At 39.2% G+C, this 19473-nt stretch overlaps 2 protein-coding genes across 3 annotated transcripts in view; one reads left to right on the forward strand and one right to left on the reverse strand.

Annotated features, from left to right (window-relative positions):
• The window catches only part of LOC140313410 (uncharacterized), a 435793-nt gene that overhangs the window by 196933 nt on the left and 219387 nt on the right, over positions 1-19473 (forward strand). The window lies entirely within an intron of this gene.
• Positions 967-19473, reverse strand: part of bcl11aa (BCL11 transcription factor A a) — a 45842-nt gene continuing 27335 nt past the window's right edge. For both annotated transcript variants that reach the window (XM_072391491.1, XM_072391490.1), the window contains exon 3: positions 967-6081. In XM_072391491.1, coding sequence (XP_072247592.1) covers positions 3842-6081 — 2240 coding nt within the window. In that variant the 3' untranslated portion in view covers positions 967-3841. The remainder of the gene's footprint in view (positions 6082-19473) is intronic.

A 19473-nucleotide genomic window follows, 5' to 3' on the forward strand; every position in this document is an offset into this window, starting at 1 on the left:
CTCTGTCTCACTCGCCCCTGGGCACAGACACACACACACACACACACATAGGAATTCATAAAGTTTGTATGGTATCACGGCCAAAGGCTAAGGGGTGGAGTTCATTGGGTTCAAGGAGTATCATGAGGCCTCATCAAAAATCTTGCCATGAACAGGTAACGACTGATATTCAAAACATATACACACACTATAGAGGGGAGAACAGTGAAGTGTAAATAAGTTATTTGTTAGGAATGTAGGAATCTTACAAATATAACAAATATGTACCAACTAAGACAAAAGAACATGGTTAGTTTGCAGGTAGGGTGTGGAGGGTAATTATAAAAACACTTACACACCTCAGAAAAAGTTCAAACCAACAGTGGATATACGCGACAAGTGCCATTATACTTTCTTTTTTTTTATTAATTGTTTTTCAATAAAGGGACAAAATGGGTGTGTGAACAGGATTATGCAGACATCTGCCAGAAAACACAGACAGTGGTATTCCCAATACAACTGAATAGACGCCCCAAACAAGTACAACAGAAGTTAAAGAGCTTGGTTTGTCCAATGACCATCGGCCAACATTTCAAAAGAAAGAAAAATAAAATTATAACCAAAAAAGAAAAAGAAAAGAAAAAGAAACCAAAAAATAAGACTCCATTCCATGTCTCTGTTTTAAACAGAGCATATAGGTAATAATAAATAGTAACTCCCATTGTAAAAGATAAAGTTCAAGTTCAAGTTACAACAAACAGCTCTCAGAACATGAATAGAAAAGGCTGATAACAAAATATTCCGCATTGCCATTTACAAAAAAGTCTCAACTCAAACAGGCTTCTCCACGTCCCCCTGGTCATTTTTAAATATGCTTTGCATATGAAAGTATATTTACCCAATCTAAATATAAAGCACCATTCAATATTTGGCAATGAAAAAAACTGCAAACATTTAATTTCTTTTTAAATGTATTTATCTTTACGCTTTTTGTAATCCATGTACTGCATATGAAGATTGTTTTGGTTGTTTTTAATCCTCTCTTCTTAATGTTGGAATGTTGTCAGGTAGGAGAGGTGAGAGAGAGACAGAAGTACACAACAGAACAGGCCAGCGTCAGCTTTCATTACTGCATACAAGAATGGCAGCGGGGGGAGGGGGGAGAAGTGCGAACCAAAAACCAAAGAAGATATGTACAACCACCTCTGTGGACAGGAAACAGAGTAACAGCCATCTGATGGCCTGCAACACCTCCCAATGCCACATACTTTAGCTGCTTTTTTATGGGATTTCTTTTTTTTTTCATTTTATTTCTTTAAACATACAAATAATTCGCACTATATTATCCTGCCAAATTAAAAAAATATACCGTGGCAGCTTGGGATTTTTTTCCACTACCAAAAAAAGGTATGGTAAATACCTTTAGAGAGAACAAGCAACAGTTAAAAATACGAGCCTCAATATAAATACTATAGTGCCTACTCTAAGTGAACATTGAATTCAAATACAATTCTAGAAATACAGAAAAAGTAGACCATAAATGTGTTTAAGCATAGGAATTGACATGAGTGTGCATTTTCCTATATTTTATGTTCTTTATTATATATTCATTTATAATCTTAATCCTTTCCCCAATGCAAATTGTATCTCAACCTGAAGAGTAGTGAAGAACCAAGGTAAAATTAAAAAAAGAAAAACTATCACAGTTTTTTTATTAGTTTTTTATATTGTTGTTTGTTTTTCCATCTTTTTGTATCATTTCATATATTATTGTTATTGGGGTCTTAAACACCACCAAGATGGAGACGAAAAGAGAAATGACAACAAAACTTAAATACAGTTATTTGCATTAAAAAATGGTTCTCTTCATATCTAAAATCAAAGGAGGATTTATACAAAAACTGATTCTGGTGGAATGAGCATAAAGATTTGAGTGTCTGTTACTGGGACAGCAAGGTCTATAAATTATTCAGCTCTATTTTATCAGCGATGCGATTTCTTTCACAAACCCTGTAATTTACAGACCTTGCTGATGAGGATGAATTTTCTGCACAGCGTTAGAGCTGAGGTTTTAAGAGGTAACAAACTGACAAATGCTCAAAGTTAAAATAATAAGGCTTTTCAAGGGTCAAGGGTCATGAGGCTGGAGTTGCTTGAACTGCTTGAAGCTATGGGACCCTCGTCATCTGACAGCATTAGAATAAGCTTTTTCCCCTCAGCGTAAACTTGTAAACTGGGAACTTCATGTCCTACGAACTGCAATCCAGCTATTTGACTCAACCCATGCACCAGCTTAGCATCGGTGTGGGACAATACAAGAGAGGTGTTGGTACTTTCTCTCAGGCAGAGTGACAAGAAATGCTCTATAAACAGCATGACTGAAATTGAACAAAAACTATTATTTTGGCTTAAAAAGCAACAGTTAACAAAAAAAATTTGCCCTGCATTAGCCTATGCATACTGACTAACATGAAAGTTTTTTTTTCAAGAGCCCTAGTGAACAGATATATTTTTTTGCTATTCTTCTTTTTCTGCAAGTCATAGCTGATGACCCTGTTTTGATACTAGAAATGTAAAGACATTGCCTCTGATCCCCATAATATGTTCGTAGTTTCCAGTTCTGTGAATCTTTCTGTCTGTCTAGCTTGTAGTTGTTTCAATGCTCTCAAAGTAAAGTCTAAAGTTAGCTTCACTTGGAGCTCATATATTATTTTATGCATTGTTCCACACACTGACATACTGAAGCAGCATTGTAGGTTTGTGCTAACGCAGATACATGACACTTGTCAGCCATGCACTGTGTCCCTCAAGTTAAGGATTGTACATTACTGATTACCTTTATCTCAAAAGTACCTCCCAACCAGAAACAAATCTACAAATAATTCAGATATACACAAAACTGCTTGTACCATGCTTGCCATGAAATCCAGACATTAAAGATAGTCTATTCAGTATATAATAGGCAGCTAAATGATGATTCTGGTGTTTCATCATGAGTTATCAGAGTCCATTTAAGCAGTCAGGTGCTTGATGCAAGGACCTTTCCTGGGTGGCTTTAACTTTTTAGCTTCACCTCACGCCCCAAACTTATAACAGTTAAGATTATGGCCAATGCAGTCTTAAGTTATCAAAGGCACTCTTTCTTACTCCACCAAATGATAGTACACATTGAGTTCTTAGCAAACCTTTGTCTTTTTGAAAGAAATTTGAAGGCTCTCATTACTTTCAGTTTAGTCATCAAACCAATACATGATTTTTTTTTTTAACCCTGTGTGAACATGGTATCTTTTAGAAAGATCAGGATAAGTGCATTTCCAGGGTTGTAAGAAGGGGATCGAGTAAAAGACTGTTTTTTTCCATGTTACACAACAAAACTGTACATGATATGTGTCACAGAATGTATGCCGTAGGGATGTATCTTTCTTGTCTTTTCTAATTTTGAAGAATAAAAGAAAAAAATCGAAGAATAGAAAAACAGCAACACATTTACTCAACAACTAACCAACCAGGGACAGATTCTTTTCTTTTTTTTCCTTTTTCTCTTGATTAGCAAAAACATACTATGCATGCTGACTAATTCTTAAAAATGGAAAAGGAAACTCAAAAAAGAAAATAGTACACATGTAAATTATTGCACAAGAGAAAGGCTCGAAGTTTTGCGTCAATGCAAGAGTATTGCCCCGATACAGATCATGCATTCAATGGGTAATGGAAACGGGGTGTGCTGGTGCAGAGCACATGGTCTTCTGCTTCCACCGGAATGGTGAAAGTGGAGTGTGAATATTAGGGCAAATCTACAAGGAGCTGGGAATAAACAGGGGTCTGATGTAGTTGCAGGGAAAAGGTCCCATTGTTCGGCCATCTACTCAGACTTTATTTCGGTACTCAAAGGACGGTCACTGTGCCATTTTTTCATGTGTTTCTCCAAAGTGCTGTAGACACTGAAGGGCATCTGACAAATTTCACACTTGTACACGTCTTTGCCCACCTGACCATGGGTCTTCATGTGGCGAGTAAGTTTGGAGCTCTGGGCACACGCATAATTGCACAGCTCACACTTGTATGGTCTCTCTCCCGTGTGGCTGCGACGGTGCACTGTCAGGTTACTGCAGTTCTTAAAGACCTTGCCACAAAACTCACAAGTATCACTCCTGCGTCCATCCTTGGAGCTAGGCCGCCCAGGGCCCCCGAGATGTGGCGTGCTGCCCCCACTGCCTGTACCACTACGGCCCGACATCCCACCATCCAGTTCCCCTGGAGGGGTTGAGAAACGCAGACTGCCATTCTCTGAAGAATGCTCAGATGATGATGCAAAAGGCGATTGTCTGGAATCCCCAAAGTTCAGAAAAGGGTCCTTAAGTTGTCGAGAGGCAGCATAGCCAGCTAGCCACTGTGAGTAGACGTTCTCTGTATTAGGGATTGTGGGGGTTGGCAGGTCAAATTCTTTCTCCAGCTTTATGCGTTTGGAAAAAGGGCTGAGTGGACTGGGACTACCAAGAAGTAGTTTCTTGGATAGGCCAACAGAGGCAGATTCATTTGGAGATGCTCCTCGCCCGTTGACTGCTGACACAGAGCCTTCCTCCACGCAGTCTGTTTCCAGCACAGAGTCTCCATCACACATCTCACGATTGTGGTGATGGTCTCGAATGAGATGGTGGTGTAGGTGGTTCTCCTGGACCATGGCATTTCGTTTGTGTGCATTAAGGGCTTCACTGAAGTGCTGCATGCTGGCAGCCAGACCCATCCCTTGCATCACCTCAGGCAGTGAGCGAGGAATGGACCCCTCCTCAGCCAGTCCTCCCAGTCGGCTTCCAATACCGTCGTTGTTTTCATGCTGCCGTGCTACTTCAAGGTTTAATCCAAAGTGATAGCTGTTGTTGCTTCTTCTGGCTGCCCTCTCTCCATTCTGCACCTCCTCCTCCTCTCCCTCCTCTTCCTCCTCCTCTTCTTCTTCCTCCTCTTCCTCTTCTTCCTCCTCCTCCTCTTCCTCCTCTTCTTCCCCATTTTCACGTAGCATGCGGTCATTCTCACTTTTCAGCTTGGCCACTACAGACTTAAGGGCATTGCTTGCACTGCCCATGAGCTCGCTGGTGCCAGGCTCTGGGGATGAGGCTGTTGACAGACCATCTTCTGACTTGCCTGTATTTGGCGAGGAGGATTTGTGCATGTGTGTTTTCATGTGGCGTTTCAGTTTGCTAGCCTGTGTGCATGCATGATCACACAAGTGACATTTGTACGGCTTCTCTCCTGTGTGGCTGCGCCGGTGTACTATTAAATTACTCTGGAATTTGAAGGCTTTGCCACAAAACTCACAACACTTTGATTTCATCTGGGTGGTGGAGGAAGGTGTTGCTCCTGCTGAGGGCAGAGGTGTCGTAGGAGTGGTCTGAGAGCCCACAGGTGACTGCATGGAGCCTGGAAGAGGTGGTGGAGTGGCAAGATATGGAGGTTTGCTACCCCCTGCACCTCCAGTGCTTCCATTTCCACCTGTCTGGAATGGCTGGAGTAAGCGCTGCATGGGGCTGGGTCGGCTTGGAGATAGTGGGGGAGTGGACCCTGAGGTGTTGCCCGCCAGTTCCCGTAGCCTCCTTGAGAAGTCCATTGTCGGAGGGGGGTCCAAAGGCAGAGGAGGATTGAGGCGCAGCACCCTATCAAAGGCACTCGGGTGGTGGGCTGCCAACGCCAGCTCCTCTGGGCTCAAGTGGTGGGGATCCAGGTGGTTCCTTGGAGGGGGGCTGAAGAGGGGTGGTGTTGGAGGGAAACGCTGATGATGGCCCCCACCCCCAACACCACCAGGGACGATACCACCTCCTGCTCCAATGCTGTCCCTTCCACCTGAGCCCGAGCCAGGAATGCGGAGGAGGTTGAAGGGGCTTGCATCAGGAGGCAAGTGGAGGCCATGAAGAGGAGGCTGAGAGGGACAGTCAGCACCGCCACCAAAGGAGGAAGGCCCACCCATGCGTGGGGTGAGAGGACTGCCGTGTTCACTTTCCAGATAAATACGGAAGCCATGGGTGTTCTGAGCATGCTGCAGCAAGAACCAGGCGCTGCCATATGACTGCTTACATGTAGTGCAGGTGTAGGTAGTTGGCTCCTCCTTACCTGTAATGACAGAGAAGAAAGAATAGGATTAGGAGAAAATCTTAAACAGCACATTATGTTTACATCACTGTATTGAAAAGCCACTGAGTCTGAATTATTAACACTTTCTTTACCATCTGAGAAAAATCGTGAACTTTCAACTACTGCAGTGCTGCTCAGTTGGAAACATTAACACAGAATGAAGTACATGAAGAGCATTTGTGTTCAGTTCAGCTGAACCAATCTTTTATTTGAACCTTAGGCCTAACTGTTACAGCTTTTAAAAGTGGCCGGCACATGGTGTTGAGGGCTTTGCAAATACAACAACAGCTCTTATTGAGGTCATGCCCCACATGAGTAGCATGTGAGAAGTTGTGTGTGTGTGTGTCTGTGTGTGAGTCTCTTTTTCTCCCAGACTGCTCTGGGACATAATTTCCCCCTTTAGGCTGACTGTGAGTCCTCCATTGTCAGCAGGAGAACAAAGAAGCAGGGCTATCCCAGCGGACTACCACTTCCCACTGATCTACCAGCATAGAGACTCGTTGGCACACACATGCGTGCAAACCCAGAGAAAAGACAACAGAGATTAGATTTTTAAACCTTTAAACTACTGTATCTTTATTCTGTGGGAAAAATATAAATATAGAAAAAATCTGATTATACGTAACAAGAAACACTATACCGTATTCTCTTATCTACTGCCCACAATCCTGCCAGTGCTTATCAATCTGTATTAACATTTGAGCTCTCATTCACACTCACAAAACAGGCAACCTCGGCTGCCTGAGGAAGGTAAAACAGTAGGAGTGTGAAAACACTTAGGCACCAACTGCAGAGGAAAAACAACCCTTTCAGTTTGCCTCAAAGCTTCTTCCGATGCAGAGTTATTTTGAGATGACAACAAGAAGAACATTTAAAACAATAATTGCCTTTGAATGGCCTCAGCTAAGATGACCTGTGGTGAGACCCACAACGCATGTGTAATCTCATTAGCAAACCGAACGGACAGCCATCATCTCCTTTACAAGATCAGATGATTAACTAACGCTGCCATTCAGAGGCAACCAATGCATGTGACAGAGTGAGCAAGCATATCAAAGAAAGAAATACAAGTCTGAAATAAGATATTATTAAAGTATTCTTCAAAACCCTTCTGTGGAAAAGGTTAATACGGAATAATAAAACACATTACTGCTTTGTCAGTTTTACATACTAAATAAATCAAAATTATATGGTAAGATATAGATAAATCTGGATCATTTGGGACAAATTAAAGATTTACTGTACACTAAGACTACTTGCATTAATTCTCCTATCTTTATATTTGTGTACTTTGAAAGACCTGAATTAATTCATCTTAAACATACCTGTGTGGGTAGAACTACTGTCACAATAACAATCCTGAATATGTCAAAAAGGAGTCACACATAATAATCTGAAATATGTAATATTATTGCAGTAAATAGGTGTCATTTAGGGGGTCATAAATATTGTAGCTAATTATCTCTGATATGATTTTATTTTGTGAAAGCTTTTTTGTTGTATCGTGTCATGAACAATGAATTTCAAAACATCTTATTAATATGTAAACAGGTTAGGTGGGTTGTAAAAATACACACTAAATTGGGACATATCACCTGCTATTAACTGGCTGAACCAATATGAGAAAAATTAACAGTGACACTAAAAGGATGTCACGGTTTACATGGACGCTGTTATACATCGACACTCTGCAATTTGCCTCTAATAGCCAGACGGAGAGTCAAACAGGTTATGGTAAAAAAAAAAAAACTAAAATACCTGAAAAGAGAACATGTGTGTGTTTGTTACAAAAGAGATGTCATTTCCATCATCTTACAGGACTTACAAACGGTGACCGAAATTGACAAAAGATATGTTTTTATTCTCAAAGAAGATGATGAAGCATGACAGATTATGCGCAGATGGGGGTCCAGTCTGTCTGCATTTCAATGTCTGTTGAAGAATTGTCCTCCTTTCCTCATTTTGCTCCCTTCTTTTCTCCTGGCCTCTCATTCCATGCACAAAAACACACTTATCCTGAAAAATTTACTATTTTGTACCTAAATTAGGGATCATTAAAATTGGCACAAATTACCACTAATTGTGGGCACCTGCAAAGGATCTAACCTGCAAATCTCATTTGCATCAGGATGACTTAATTTATTCATTTAAATATTTATTCTCCTCAGGTTTATTTGCGCCAATCTTGGACACTGACCGTATTGAAAACACTGTTCATTTTCCACTTTAGTTAAATCAGGAGATGTGGACATTTCTGGAAACATGCCCTTTCCTTTAATGACCAAATATATAAATACTTTATTTATCCAAAAATGAAATTATATACATATATATTTATATATACACCTTATATATGTGTGTGTATACGTATATATATATGTACATATGTATTTGGGACCATATGTATTTCTCTCATGAAAGCATATCAAATTTGTCACAATATTACCTAATGTTAGCCTTGTTAAAAAAAAAGGGAAGTGCCAAAAATAGGGAGGACCTCACTTTGAGTGTGTAAGCATTAGATTTATGAGTTGTGTCCTAGATTTGTATACATCTGAGTCACCCAGGAAAAATAACTTCCTGTGAGCTTGTGTGGCACTGCATCATGTTGACACTACAATTATGTAGGCTTGAGTGAGCATTTTGTTGTCAAACAAAGGTGTGGGCAAAATATTGAGAAAACATGTGCAAGGCACTATAGTGTAACTCTTGAGCTGATATACTCCTTTCTGACTCGTAGCTTAGACTTGTCTGTATGCTGATTGAAACTGTAAGGTTAATGGATTTTAGAGTAGACGACCGCTCCACTCTTTCTCCCTGTAATATACTCCCATCAGCCACTTCATTAGGCAAACTCTCCACCACTCCAAGGTAGAAAAATGAAGTGAGAAAGCTGAATGGAGACCAAGAGATGGAGATAGATAGAGTCAGAGCTAAAGAAAGAAAGGAAGAAATTATATGGAGTAATCTCACTGGTTTAAGTTTGACTAGAAGTGACAAATAGCTCCAACAACTTTAAAGTTTGAGTACAGCAGGTATATGAATGGAGACAGCAAAAAGGTGAAGATAGGAGGGAGGGCAGGTGGGAGTAGATAGCAGTGTCCAGTTCTTTACCTGGGGTAAATGTCAAAGTCCAGAGAACACACACATGCACTGTTTCAGAAATGTCCTAACACTCAGCACCAGCAATGCTACAGTGACAAGCACAGGCTTTAAGCCCTATTAAGCCAAGGACATTGCCTGGGCACTTATGCAGTACTGGATGAGAGAAGAAGTCAGTAAGGTAGTCTGACTCATGTTTCACAACTCCTTTTTGAGTGTGAGTGTGTGTGTGTGCGTGCACGTGTGTGTGTGAGAAACAGAGAAAGAGAGTGTGTGTGTTTGTGTGTAGCAAGATCCCCTGGCTCTTTCCATCTCTTTAAAAAGGAAATGTAGCACTCTGACCCAATGGCTGTCCAAATGGCTGAAATAAAGCCAGTGTACCACTGTACAGGATGGTGTAATGGCTTACAAAAAGGATTTATTATTACCAAAATCCGAGAGAAGCGTCACCCTTGTAGATGCAACCTCAGTGACAAATTCTAGTGTAATTATGGATTTACCTATTAAGCATTTAAATTTGCCTGTGCTTCCCTCTAGAAGCAACAGTTGGAGAACCAATAACAGTGTTCATTGACTCAACGTGTTATCAAGTGCCAATGCCACGATCATGTAACCAATCAAAATCTTAGTGATTTCTTCACACAGCTGAGAAAAAGAATGTAATCTCAAAATTGCAATCTCACGACAGAACGTGTAATGCCTACAAAACAAAGCAGTTTCACAAAAAAAGGTTTAAAAATCACACAATGTCTACATTTTTCAGCCTTTTTTTCTGATGCAGCTTTTGTCACACAGGGGACCACATGTCGACTTGTGATAAGGTGATGACGATGTGTCTTGGGACAACCGTAAGCACTGTTGACTTCGTGCGGAGGCAGAAAGAATTTGGTGGATGGTACTAATCCACATACCTTCATGTGACAGATTACTAGTTCATCCTGCACAACATTCATACATTTTCTATTTTGCTCTCATTGTATGATTATGGTTAGAGCATGGTTAAGGTTAGATGTTCAAACTACAACATTAAGGTTTGAAAAGTACACATTTTTAAAGCTTACACATTTTGATTCTTGCAGTTTGCTGGCCAATACAGACATTAGTCTGGTGACACGTTGCAATCACAAGTTTTAGAATTGAATTGTTACCCCACTATGTTTTCTACAAATGTTCATATAACATGTCATAACATAAGTACTTATCTTACTTGAGCCAAATCTGTATTATTTTTTTGTACATTGTACAGAACACTTGAGTGGATTTTTCATATGGCAGTACAGTTTCCACTGAACAATTCTTTTAATGAATCTACCTTGGAACATCAGCCTGCATAACTGTCTCTTTCTCAGCCAGTCATTTTGTCCTGTAAATTAGCTGAATTGCCTCCATAATCCCTCTCCAACCAGCTGGGGGACACAAATGGATGCCAGATTTCAGCTGCCAGCTAGGACAGTCCCACAGCTATCCATCTCCACATTCTCATTTTGCTCTTCCTTTAGTCTTGATTTCTCTCTTTAAACTTTCATTCCACTTCTCTGTCCCACTCTCCATTTATCTTCTCTTCAATCCTACCTTTTTAGCATATAGCCTTCTCTGCATACAACCTTCTCCATCTCTCTCTACTCACCGGTAGTTTTCTGATGGTGCCCTTGGATTGGCCCACATCTGGGTGAGATGGTAGTAATTGAGGTATTGGAACATCACTAAAACAGGATTAGGCACGCATACTGGGAATGAGGGACAATGTCCCTTAATACAATTTGGAATTTCTGTCAGAGTTTCAGGCTTTCAGGATCTGCTGCTTACATTTACATCTGGCCGTCAGTGCTCACCCCTGATCACCCTGTGTTTTACTTTGAAGGGTAGATGGGCATGTAACAAGAACTTACTTATAAAGTACTTTATGATAAAAAAAAGTCCAGAACTGAGGACAGAGCTAAAGCATGGGTAACATCTTTGTTACAAATAGGCATTACAAATGCATTACAAATGCAGTGTTTTTGATGAAACAAGATTCACAAAAATAAAGTGGGGATCCTCTTTTTTTGTTCTTTTCTTTAAAATAATTCGGTTTTCAAATATCTTGTATTTTTTTCTATTTGTCACATATTTCTTAATACTTAAACAGTGTATTTGTAGACTCATACAAGCTACCACTACTCAGTGAGAAATACTTATAGTAGCCAGTAAACCTGATAATCAAAGAAGAATGTGATATTACTCTTAAAAGCCTGTTAAGACAGTGAAATGTTGTCATTGATTATTCTTATACTATTCTATAAAATTTTGAATAAAAAGAAACAGTCCACAATAAACTGTCAAAAATTATATCAAGAGATAGGTACTGTATATTCTACTGAGAAACATGGTGAAATATTACCAGTACAACATTGTATTTCTGTGATAATGAGTTCTGTACATCCTTGCCTTCACTTTTCCTCTTATCATAATCCACATGCATTTTGAGTGACACATACATAACTGCCCTCAGATGAGCTCTCAAATAATCATAACTCATGACTCCCACTATACATTTGTACTGTAACTGATACACTGCTCTACATAAATAAAAACTCCTTTATGACACTGGGAGCAAATCATAACAGAGGAAATTATTTTTGAAAAGCTATTTGTGGTTTGTTGCTTCTTACAGAATGTTAATAATTCCTGAAACCACTTCACCAAATCATTGTTTTCATGTTAAAATTTTGTCACCCCAAAATGTTTTTATATTTTAATTTCAGAACTGCATGTTGTTGTTTGAGGACACACCAATCTACTGAGTTAAATCTCTTAGCAGCTTCCCGTGTGGTCCAGTGGGGAGGGATATTCACAGTCCTGTCCTTCAATTATTTCCCTCGATGCTGAAGCTTTCTTACTAACTGGACTGCAAACAATTGGAATACAAACAGTGGCAGCTGGTCTCCTGTCAGCTCACTGGAGAGCGACGTATTCAAATAACATGACTGAAATTGCTCAAAAAGACTGTTTGGATGGAAATGTGCCTCTATTACTGGCTAGATCAAAGCAACGTCCTCAAACACTGCCATTTTGTGAAAAGTATACCAGTCCTGATGCAAAAAATACTTTTTGGAACATAAAATGTGCTGGATATACAACACTTACTACCTTACTATATATGACTGTGAAGTAGGAAACCGCATTCCTCATTTTGCAGTCAGGGGACTTATACCATCTTTACAATTTAACTGTCTCTTTCTCATCATTCATAAATATTCAGTTGTGTTTGTATGAGCTGACCCGAGATGCCTTTGACCTTGTCTCATTTTTTTTTCTTTGCAAAAAAGGAACAGCTGTACAGATAGTTTACAAGAAGGTTCAGTATAGCATTTTCTTTAACATTAAAATGTCCAGGAATCTTTTCAGGAGTGTGTTTCTCAGTTTCTATGTGAAAAACCAAAGGCAACACAAATAATGTTTTCAGTACCCTCAGCTCAATGATATTATTTAATGCTCAAGATCAAGATGGCAGAGAAACAAGAGAAAGACAAGCTTTTTCAACCTGACTTTGAAGGTGGTCTTGGAATGGTTACAAGTAGAGACAACTGCAGATATTCTGGGATGCTACTTTCTTACCTTCTAGTTCATCTGAGGCATATTGAAGACTTTAGATGCACCTGCAATATATTAAAATAATTCTTGGACTTTCTCAGCAACTACAGGGTAACACCATACCCCTCTTGAGGATCACTGGGTATACTTAAAATGAATGCTAATACCCCATAGCCTTGTTTAGATTATATTTGTCCAACATTGTGATTATTTGCACTCATTAGGAATCTGTGGCATCTTACCACCATATCTCTATCTTTTTTACAATCTAGTTTTTACAATATCTTTTCTTACTGTGCTTGACTCCATTTACAACCATCTTTTCACATCTCATCACTTATCTTCATGAAAGATAAAAGTCAATTCATCATCTTACCACACATTTACCTTATTGATCTGCTGTTTCTGATTTGAATCAATGATGCTTCTGTGCAAATAAAATGTTTACATACCAGAATAGTATATCCATCACTGCTGCAGTTTGTAGTTGGGTTATTGAACAGTTGAGGAAGAATGATGCAAAGTTTTGTAAAATATGTAATATTTGATATTGTAAAAAGGAAAAAAAGACAATCACACAAAAAAAACAGAGCAAGTATACCTACATGTATGCGATCATATGAATTGGAAACTCAAGGCCCTAATGGATCTGTTGTTGATGTTGATAAAGTTAAGAAGTCAACTATTATTTCTTATTGCAACAGTTTATAGTTTTGCAAGGTAAAGACAAAACCTTTAGAGAGCTTTAGAGCTTTAAAACAAAGCAGTTCAATCATCTATGAAACTGTCACATTTGTAGATCTTTAATCATTAAATTTTTAAAATGTAGTCACCAATAAAAAGACCCGTAAGCTGAATTTAAAGCAGCTACAAACTTTTGCGAAAATTTGTCCCTGGAAGAAAGAACTATGAGCGCATTTGGATAACAATGAATTATTGAGCTGGTCCAATTACACGCAGCGTACGTGCACGGTCATGCGCCACAATGTGTGTGTCAGTGTGATGCTACAGAATAGCTGTACACTCGAGGCTGATGAGCAAAAATATCAATACCGTCTGTTCCCGTGTGTGTGTGTGTGTATGTGTGTATATATGAGATATATCAATACCTTCTGTGTCTGTGTTTGGAACCCCTGCTAGGTTACAGACTGTGCTATTTGCCACTCTCTCACTAGTTTTCGTGTGTGTGTGTGTGTGTATGCGCACATGCGTGCATGTGTGTGTGAATTCAAGCCACCCATTACAGCTGCCATGTGACAAAGTTTCCTTTTCCCTCTAAAAGACAACACACCCTTGCTCACACACACAAACACACACACACAGTAATGTCTCTTGTAAAGTCTGTTGTAATGACACGGCCTGTGCCCTTAAACTGTGTTTATAAATGTAATTAAACGGATCGGCCTTTATAGAAGCATCCAAGCACACTGTAGCAATGATCCTGTGTGTGCGATTGCAGGGGTGTGTGTGTGGGTGAGTGGGTGTGAGTGAATGTGTGTGTCCATTTGGAGGACTAGTAGTCATGATGGCAGGGACAGCCTCCACTTAACCCTGAACCACCATGGTGAAATTACAGAGCATCCAAATTACAGCACTTATGTGAACAGAGAGAGAGAAAAAGGAAACTTGGTCCTGACACACACATAGATGCACACACAACACACACACAGTGCTCAGTGACTCAGCGTGGGGACTCACATTAAACCAAGAATGCAGAAACTCCTAATCTGTTGCAGATTCAATCAGACCTTCAACTTTTAGGTTGATTTTGTTGGAACTGCTGCTGCAAGAGTTACTTAGATATTTGATTGATTACATCCTTTATCAAACCTATGCAAAATGTTTTTCATTGCAGGTTTCTAGCTTTAGAATATCAATATATATATTTAAGTTATAATAAAAATCACAGCAGCCTGATAACGTACGGCTAAAACAGATTTCTTCTGCTGTGTTCAGACTGACATCAGCCCACTCATTATTGTCAGTAAGACCAGTGTCTCAGTAGGAGTAGCTGCACCTTGTACTGTGCATAAATGTATCAGTAAATCACTGAACCCTTAAGTTAAAGCATCACAGCACTATTATTGCTCAAATCAGTAGCTTTTAGGATGGGAGTTCTCTTCATATAAAGCACCGATTCCTGGATGACTAAAATAATCTTGGGGTGCTCTCTTTACTGTACGTTTTCAAAAGTTTGAATGCATACATGAAACAGCCACAAATTCTATATTGTCATTTCACAGTGGTATAAAGGATGATGCAAATGCTTAATTTAATGTAAATAATGTTAATTTCTTTTTAATTTTATTGTTGAACTGTGGAATCAAATGAATATGTGGTGCCAGTTGGTTGAATATGAGACTGACTTAAATTTAACTGATTTCAATTAGAAGTTTCAGTCACAAACATGCTTTAAATGATGTTCAGAGGCCTTAAAGACAGTATGAAAATGTAAAAATTATTCAAACCAGGATTTTATGAGGATTATGAAAACTATTATTATTATGATATATTTCATATTTATAATAATAACTAAGATTAGTTGTTATTTTGAATAGAAATTAATGTACAGGTCAGCTGTTCACTTCAGTCCAAAATACTTTGAGTAAACTAAATTGACAAATGAGATTATTAAAGTTTTTTAACTTAGCAAAAAAAATAAAGTGCTTTATTCATCTTGTAAGTACTCATGCATACACACACGGGCAATCTCTGATGAGACATGAACACACGCTGAGAGGAAGCAGATTCTCTTTAGTTCCACAAGCAAGAGGTTGTTGGTCACTGAAGACACACACACACTCACACACACACACAAAGACAGTCTGGTATTGAATGATCTGCAGGGACCTGCAACAGCTGCCAAACAGGACAATTCAGTCATCAGTGTTTGTGTGCGAGTGTGTGAGTCTCGCAGTGTCCACAGTGGGAGATCACTCTGAGCCGAGCAAACACCTCTGCTGGCCGGAGGCCCACACACACACACAAACACACACTCATGCTCATACACAACATAAACACAGGGCTTTGCTTCCTCTCTTCAGCTAATCCCTGCTCTGCCCGGCTGGTTTCATCCCTCCGTCTGTTCATCAACAATGCATACAGGTGGCTGTCCTCTCTCTGACTCTTTTTTCTACTATCATGGCATCCCTCCTTTTACTTTCTACATTTTTTTTTCTCTACCTTCATCTCTTTCACTACCTCTTTTCTTTTACCTTTTTACTGACAGTTTGTCAACAAAACAAAAAGGAGATGGAGAGGAGAGAGGGACATCCCGGAAATCTGAGGAGTGAGGACATAAAGACGAGCGTGATGAGAAGTGAATCACAAAAACACAAACAGCCTCAAACCCTAACCGCCCACACACATGCAGATTTACAGCAACATGTGGACGAGCTGCGACTCGACCTACGAAACTGTGCCTCTGCCAAAAAATCTTTTTCTTGTCTATTCTTTCACTCCCTTACATTTCCCCCTCCTCCTCGCCTCCCATCCCATCCCTTTTGTAGTCCTTCCATCTTCCATTCCCAGGTGGATAGCACTCAGCATTGCCTCTTTAATTGTACTCATCCAACAAGGCCGATCGATAGAGGACATATTTAATATAAATTTATGACTATTAGCAATCAGCAATGAGGCTTTTTTTTATTGCTTGTTGTGAAAAAGAGAGAGAGAGGAGTAGGAGAAAGACGAAGGAGAGGAAATATAAGCCATCCTGCTTTTAACACAAAGAGCCTCCCACAGTCTCCCTGTCAGACCATGGAGAGATACGGTATAAGCTGCATCAAGAACACAAGAACTCAAGATTCTTTTTCAGTCTCTCTCCCTCTTTCCTTTTCTGGTAAGCAGAAGCTTTAACTTCAAGTGGGTCTCGGGTGTATTTGGGAGGCTTTTTAAAACCATTTGATTTTAGCTCACAGTTCACAAGAGAATTGCCGGATGGACAACAGCACATAAGCAACTTTTGGCAGACGTGATAAATAATCATATCGAGTGTTTATTTTAGATTTGAGTGTGATAAACAGCTAGCCGACAGCAGAAAAGTTAAAAAAATAAAGCCTAATTATGCCATTAGTATAGACCCATGGCATTCTTTACATACCATGCATTCTTGGGGTTGAATAATTAGCATTTTAAAATCCATTCTTGGACACCTTTCAATGCTGTTTCTAGTTGTTTCAACAAATAACAAGGCAACAAAGGTTCAAGATAAAATGTGGGAAGTTTAATATACTTTTCATTGAAGTGTCAAGATTTGGTTACTGCTCTGTGTCTTAGAGAAACAAACAGCAAAAGCAGTGCAATGAGATAAAGCACAAAGACAAACTCCCCTTCAGCGCCCCTTCAAAACCTTGTCTACTTAACAAACACTGACTTGATTCATTAGAGCTGCAGTCACTACACCCTGAGAGCCCTATCGATCCCCCCAGAAGCTTTCTACATGCTGGAGAAAAAAACGATGATCTGAGGAAAGAGAGAGTTAGAGAAACAGAAGAAGCTAGAGGAGGAAAACCAGAGAGACAGGGTGAATATATGGCTCAGTTAATAGGAAGCAAGCAGCAGTTTACCTGCAGCTTTAAATCCATTCTAGTGTGCAATGCTACTGTGACAGCTCCAAAAGAGAAAAGCCCTGATTGTTGGCAAAGGAGAACCTTCATCCTCCAAGAGAAACAAAGTGTGGATGAGCCAGAGCCAAAGTCAGGGGCTGGAGAGTTTTTTTTTTCTTTCTTTCACTTACTGACTCATCTTTGGTGACATTTACTCCGGTAAACCAAATAAAACTTTTTTCACTGAGTTTTTTTTTTTTTAACCATTGATTTTACCACCTGTAAAGAAAACGTTTTGCTGCCTCTCCAGAAAATATGTGTAATCAATTACGAGAGAAGGTGAACACCTCATAAGCACACTATTCTTTGCAAGAGTGCAGTTGTCTGATAACCTAAACTGATCAAACTCACTGCCGCACCCAGACACACGTTGTTGTAGGATAACATTATACTACATGATCATGTTGACAGCACGAATATTTAGATTTCTGTGAGCAATCTAAGATGAGAACAATAAACACATTTCGCACTGACCTTAAAAAATTCCTCCTTTCTTACCTATTATTAACATTTCTAAGCAGTAATTATGCAGTAAATCTAATATAATTGTATATAAAGGAGCTGGAAGCACAAATGCTGTCCTTTAATGTTATACTAATGAATATACTAATGAATTATAATATAGTTGTAATGATATAAAATGTCTTCACAGCAAAAGTTCTAACTGTTCTAAATGCAGCACACCAAAGAAGATGTTACTTTACATTACAGTGAGCTAGCAAATATTACTAATAAGTTAAAGCAGTGTTAACTGATAATGATAATGCTACATTTGGGTGATATGTGTTCTGAATGTTCACCTTTGTCTATATCATCATTCTGTTTTTTCATACAAGTTGATTAATATTTTTAGGCATTACCGTCTCTACGAAGCCTCAGGACATAGTAAATAGATTTGCACTATTTTCAGTTTGGCTTTGTATACCACATGAATAAAGAAAGAAACATGGACATGTACCATTCTCATCTATTATTTTCTTTTACACTATCTTATTCAGTATGGATCATTCTCAGTCTAAAGTGTCCCCTATTGCTTTTAGAACATTCATTTATATCTTCAACTTTAAGCGTGATCTGGAATACTACCTGTATTCAAAATTGAATAGAATATGTCCTCACTTCATAAACTATTCTTTTGAAGCGGCTTATGCACTTGTAGCGGCTTGTAAATTCTTATCCAATCATTTATTCATCTGTTTTTAGGTTGAAAACCTCTTTAAAATAACCTGTTTTCCACAACACATTGTGACATTGCTCACTTCAGCTTCTTGTTTAATTCATAAGAAAAGAGACATGTCATCAGACAAAACTAAGTGTACACCATCTATTCTCGATACCTTCATCCTGTTGAAACTAGGGGGAGGCTGAAACTTCTCTCAGCTGTCATAAGAGGAGAAGTGGGATATGGCCCTGAACAACTCTCCAGTCAATCTCAGGACCATTGTGTGAGGGTGAAAACACCAACTCAATAGTTTTCGTTGTTAAAAATTTCCAAGTGAGTACTGTAAAAAAAAAAAAAAAAAAAAAGATACTGAAAAAAAGTTATTTCTTCTAAATCCAAAAAACTGTTTAAAAAATATAGCCCCAAAGTTCCACCACAGCTGTGTCACCGCCCCTGTAAAAAATGGTCTTAGTGAGCCTGTGGTCAGCGCCTGCATGAGCATATGGTACAGACAGCATTTCTGAATGATAGAAGACTTGTGTTTGTGTGTGAAGCAGTATTAATTTCTGCATCCACACACACACACACACACTGACATATGGCTTGGGCCTGGTCACCAGCACAGGACAAAAAGGCCAGTAAATAATTGAGAAGTGTGAAAAGCAATGTAGAGGGAAGAGGAGAGGCTGATGGGCACAACTTGTGCAGCTGTTTTGTTTTGTTTTGGTTTTTTTGGAACATTTTAAATATGTGTATTTTTGGTAATCTTATCAGTTCTTTTTCCTGTTTCTGAGCATCTACCCATGTGTTTTATGTATATTTGCATGTGTGTATGTTTTTTTTGCGTGTGTGAGTGAGAGGCCAAGAGAGCCCAAAGATGCTCCATTAGTGATTTGGAGAGTGGTGTGAGGGGCCTGGCATTCCCAT

This window comes from Leuresthes tenuis, unplaced genomic scaffold, assembly GCF_036924035.1.
Source record: "Leuresthes tenuis unplaced genomic scaffold, fLeuTen1.0.hap1 SCAF_8, whole genome shotgun sequence".
NCBI classification, from domain to species: domain Eukaryota; kingdom Metazoa; phylum Chordata; class Actinopteri; order Atheriniformes; family Atherinopsidae; genus Leuresthes; species Leuresthes tenuis.